At 69.4% G+C, this 4621-nt stretch overlaps 1 protein-coding gene across 1 annotated transcript in view; it reads right to left on the bottom strand.

The window, feature by feature from the left end:
- BAIAP3 (BAI1 associated protein 3) overlaps positions 1–4621 on the bottom strand; it is a 7475-nt gene that overhangs the window by 2362 nt on the left and 492 nt on the right. Inside the window, exons 3-23 of the mRNA XM_007939640.1 lie at positions 4586–4616; positions 4401–4508; positions 4113–4172; positions 3965–4031; positions 3638–3890; positions 3289–3333; positions 3118–3195; positions 2906–3008; positions 2558–2665; positions 2378–2473; positions 2198–2301; positions 2008–2128; positions 1531–1655; positions 1356–1446; positions 1205–1261; positions 1029–1126; positions 885–936; positions 665–795; positions 393–516; positions 169–312; positions 4–84 (exon numbers count right to left, since the gene is read on the bottom strand). Of these exons, the coding sequence (XP_007937831.1) occupies positions 4–84; positions 169–312; positions 393–516; positions 665–795; positions 885–936; positions 1029–1126; positions 1205–1261; positions 1356–1446; positions 1531–1655; positions 2008–2128; positions 2198–2301; positions 2378–2473; positions 2558–2665; positions 2906–3008; positions 3118–3195; positions 3289–3333; positions 3638–3890; positions 3965–4031; positions 4113–4172; positions 4401–4508; positions 4586–4616 (2077 nt within the window). The remainder of the gene's footprint in view (positions 1–3; positions 85–168; positions 313–392; positions 517–664; positions 796–884; positions 937–1028; positions 1127–1204; positions 1262–1355; positions 1447–1530; positions 1656–2007; positions 2129–2197; positions 2302–2377; positions 2474–2557; positions 2666–2905; positions 3009–3117; positions 3196–3288; positions 3334–3637; positions 3891–3964; positions 4032–4112; positions 4173–4400; positions 4509–4585; positions 4617–4621) is intronic.

Below are 4621 nucleotides of genomic sequence, written 5' to 3'. Positions count from 1 at the left end.
CACAGCCTCGCCCGCCGCTCCAGGCTGCGCGTCCACCTTCTTCCGTAGCAGCTCCGTGTAGAACAGGGCGGCCTCACCTAGGTCCTGGGGCGGAGACAAGGGGCTGGGCGCTGCGGGGCCCTGCCGCGCTCGGCCGCCCCCCGCCCCCCGAGGCCCCCGCAGACGCACCTGGCCGAGCTGCGTGCGCAGCTCCTGGGCCTGGGCGGGGTCGGGCCACGCCAGGCGCGCCCAGAGCTCCTGGCTGTGGCTCAAGTGCAGTGCCGCGGTGGCGGCGGAGCTGCTGTGCTTGGAGGCGGCGTCCACGGTCTCCAGCTGGAGGGCAGAGCCGCCGGGGTTCCTGGGGGGCCCTGCGAGCCCCAGCCCCTCTGCCGAGCAGGCGCCCACCCACTCACCGTGTCCACGTCCACGGCGGTCTGCAGCCGCCACCGGGTCTGGTCCCGTAGCACCTGCAGCCAGAGCTTGATGGCCGGCAGGAAGGGGACGTGGATGCCCGCCAGGGCCAGGGAGCGCCTGTCCCTGCCAGGGAGACGGTCAGAGCTCGCTGGGATGGGCGTCTCCGGCCAACAGGAGTGCAGGCCAGGGGCCTAGGTGGGCTGCCCAGGGACGACCCCTCCACACGCGCGCGCGTGCGCGGTTGCGTGGCAGGTGGAGGGAAGGCACCCACCGGGCGGGGACGTCACTCCAGAAACGCTGGGTGTCTGCCAGGGTCAGGTAGAGCTCAAAGAGCCCTGAGGCCACCTCCGGGGTCAGCTTGGGACTCAGCTCCTCTGTCAGCACCCACGCCTCCTCCGCCACCTGCCAGGAGGGCGGGGTCAGGCGCCCTGGCACCTGGGGGGCCACCTCCTGCTCCCCCACCTGCAGCAGGTGCCCGGGTCCCTCCTCACCAGACGCTCCAGCTGCCGGAAGGTGAGGGTGAAGAAGTCGACCTCCAGGATGCTGCAAAGGGTTCACCTCAGCCAGGTGCCGCCCAGCTGGCCGCGGTGCCCACCCCGGCCCCGGCCCGGCGGGTACCCGTGCTGGGCGCGCACCTGTGGAAGATGCTGGCGTACACGCCGTAGCAGGCCTGCAGGTCCTCGTACACGGCGTCGGCCAGCGCGATGAGTCCCGGGAGGCGCTGCGGCGCGGGCTGCAAGGGAGGCCGGCTCGCACCTGTGTCGCGCTCGCCCGACTCGCCGCGGCCAGCCCGCCCTGCGCCGCACCGTACCTGCTCGCGGGGGCTCTTGGCCTTCAGAAGCCCGTCGTACCACTCGCGGTTGCCTCTCTGCGGCGGAAGCAATGGGCAGCAGGGAAAGGGTGGATGGGAGGGCGGGGCGCGGGGAGGGCGGGGATTGGTGGGTCGTGTCCGGCCCGCACACCTTCAGGGCGGCAGTGATGTCTGCGTGGAGCTGGGTCTGGAAGGGGCCGGCCTCGAAGGCAGGCTGGAAGTGCCGGAGCTTGGCGAGACACCTGGACGAGGCCGCCCGCTGACTGGGGACTGCTCCCGGCCGCCGGCCAGCCCGCCCGCCCTCGCCCACCCGCGGCAGCACCCACTTGAGCAGCAGCTCCAGGCGGTAGACGGCCGTGCTGTTGGCGGCAGGGAAGTAGTCCCGGAGCTGGCGCAGCAGCCGGAGCGCGAACTCGGAGAAGGCGGAGAAGCTGTCGGCCAGACTCTCCACCTGAGGGCCCACAGACACCTTCCAGCCACCTAGCGGGTGACTGCAGCGGCCTGGCAGGGCTCTGTCCCCAGGAACACCCTGCCACTCCCCGTGTAGCCTCACTGGCCAGCCTCTGGCCTCCGCCTTCTTAAGTGCCCCCGGTGCGCTGTGTGCCCCAGGGCCTTTGCATGGCCGTCCCTGCGCCTCAGCTGCCTTGCCCACCCTGCAGGTGCCCACTCCCTCATGTTCAGAGCTCAGATTCAACGTGGCTCCCGGATGCCCCCTCCTGCTCACTCCAACCCTCCCCCACACTGTGATGTCCGATGTCATGCAGCTTGTCCCTCCGGCCTAGCAAGGAGCAGGTCACGCCCACCTGCTCCTGGGGCAGCGAAGGGGCCTCCTCCCAGAGAGCCTGCAGGTCCTCTAGTAGCCCCAGCAGGTAGCCATAGTCCAGGGAATGTGTCTGATGGTGCCGACTGCTGACCTGCCATTGCCTGTGGGGTCCGGCGGGTCAGGGCAACGTCCTGCCCGTGCCAGCTGCCCCACCCCAGCCTGCCACTCACAGTACGGCCAGCTGCAGGGGCGACAGGTTGCTCTGGGCTCCGTGCAGAGAGAGGACCGTGGCTGCCGGCCCACTGAGCTCACCATGCCAGCTGCTCGAGCCAGGCTGGGGAAGGAGGGTGGGTGTGAGTGGGTGTGGGAGCCCGTCACACAGCGTGCGGGGTGCCCGGGGTGCCTGCTACCTCCTCGGCCCGGTGTTCAAACTCCAGCAGGCTGTTCAGTAGCAGCATGTGGGACAGGTACCCGGAGCGGCCACACTGGCTCATGACGGTGTCTCTCTGCAAGGCAGGTCTCGCTGTCACCAGCCCCACCAAGGCCCCCACAGGTGGGAACATGGGGACAGTGGCCCGATGCGTGCCTACCTGCGTGGTGATCAGCTTGAGGACCAGGTGACACTCGCCCTGCACGCGGGAGGCGCTGGACCGAGGCTCCAGCTTGAACCAACGGTCCTCCCCAACCACGGGCACCTCCTGGGGGCACAAGGCAGGTCAGGCCCATGTAGCCTCCTATGACCCTCCCTCCCCTCTCCTACAAAGACTTGGGCTTCCTGGGGGTGCAGGGAGATGGGGGCCTCTGAGGCTGTCCCTCCCACCCAGCCCATCTGCAGGGGCCTGGCCCCATGGAGGAGCCCTGTGTGGCGGGGGAGGGACAGAGACTTGGGGGTTCCCAGCACGAGAGTGTGCAGCAGCTGTTGGGAGTGGCCCACTCACACGGACGGGTATGTTGAGGCACCCCAGGAAGTCATCAGTATGGTCCTCAGTGACCCCTGTTGTCCCATTCGTCCGGGCCGACTTGACAATCTGTTTAAAATACCTGGGGGGCGGTGCTTTGGGCTAGTGCTCCCCAGGGACTCAAACCACAGGTGCAGGGTCTGAGGGCACAGAGACAGGGGCCCCCAGGCTGGGTCCCCAAGTCCCCCTACCTGCCCATGCCTTTCAGGCCCATGACCTCGTTCAGCTTTCTGCAGGCTTCCACCAGGGACACATCGTCATCATGGTCCCTGGGGGCAGCAGGGGACCTGGCTTACCTGGAGCCCCCAGCCTGGCCCCAGGTCCCCATCACCACGACTCCCCATGCCGTGCAGGGCCCATACCAGATGTCCAGGTGCAGCTGGTCTGTGCTGACGTCCTCGATCTCACTGCGAAGGACAAGGACACCATGAGGATGTGGGGTATATTCTGCCCAAGGCTGGTGGGTGCAGGAGGAGGCACGGGGAATGAACCTGCGTGCTGACTTTGGAAAGAGGGTGCCTGGGTTCGAATCCTGACTCCTACTTATTACCAGCTGTGTGGCCCCAGGGGGGCAGCACATCTCTCTGAACCTGTTTCCCCCTCTGGAAAGCAGAGGTGTGACTAACCCCCACCCCGGAGTCCCCTGGGGTGGGCAGTGAACCGTCACCCTCCCACCGCAGCCACCATGGCCCCGGCTGTGCAGGGTCTCACAAGAGGAAGTGCTCCTTCCACACGGGGTTCAGGGTGCTGCTCTTGACCTCAGTGACCTGGATGCACTTGGCAGGCAGCGGATCCCTGGCAGCGCCCCCGCCGCCCCCGCCGCCGCCGCCTCCGCTGCCTCCGCTGCCGCCGCTGCGCCGGCTGCCCTTGCGGAAGCTGAAGCGCTGCTGCTTCCCGGAGGGCTCCCTCGGGGAGGCACCCGAGGCCGGCAGGATGCCCAGCATGCAGTAGGGGTCGCTGAAGCCTGGGGGGGCGGCGGGTCACCGGGCTACCTCGCCGCCTGGCCCACGCCCTGCGCCCTGGCTGTCGCCCACTCACCATTGGGGTCCTTGGCCAGCAGGTTCTTGGCTCGGATCACGGAGACCTTGAGGGCGTAGGCTGGGGCCTGCAGGCGGAACCGTGATCACAGAGCGAGTGCGGTGACCTCCGGCCCCCGCCTGTGCTCCCCACGCACCGCAGGGCTCACCTTGGCCTTCTTCACGCGTGCCACGGCCTCCGCGTGCCGCTCGGGGCTGGAACTGAACACCTGGCAGGCGGGTGGAGGCCGGGTGAGCCCAGCAGGGGCCCGGCTGCACTCCTCTCCCCGGGAGAGGGGCACTGGAGGGGTCGGGGCGCTCCAACCACCCCGGGAGCGCGGAGCGGGCACGCCATCGGCCGCAGGCGCGCCGAGCGGGCGCGTGTGCGCCACGTGGACTTGGCGACGGCGCCGAGGGGGCGCGTGTGCGCGCGAGCGGAGTGGGCGGGCGGCGCTCACCTGGCCCAGGTAGGCCAACAGGGCGTCCTGGTCGTCCACCTGGTCAGGGCCCATGGTCCCCACGCGGTGGAGGACGGTGTACAAGGCCTCTTCGTAGAGCATCGCCTCCTGGGGCGGGGTGGCTCTGAGTCCGCGGCCGCGCCCAGCCCTGAGCCCCCCATGGCGCGCCCCGGGCAGCGCTTTACCTCATCAGGGCTCAGGGTCCTCAGGCCGCGGCTGGG

The sequence above is a fragment of the Orycteropus afer genome, unplaced genomic scaffold (assembly GCF_000298275.1).
Source record: "Orycteropus afer afer isolate SDZICR_OR568_19922 unplaced genomic scaffold, OryAfe1.0 scaffold00061, whole genome shotgun sequence".
NCBI classification, from domain to species: domain Eukaryota; kingdom Metazoa; phylum Chordata; class Mammalia; order Tubulidentata; family Orycteropodidae; genus Orycteropus; species Orycteropus afer.
Note: the sequence above shows the minus strand (reverse complement) of the source record. Positions and strands in the feature narration are given on the sequence as shown.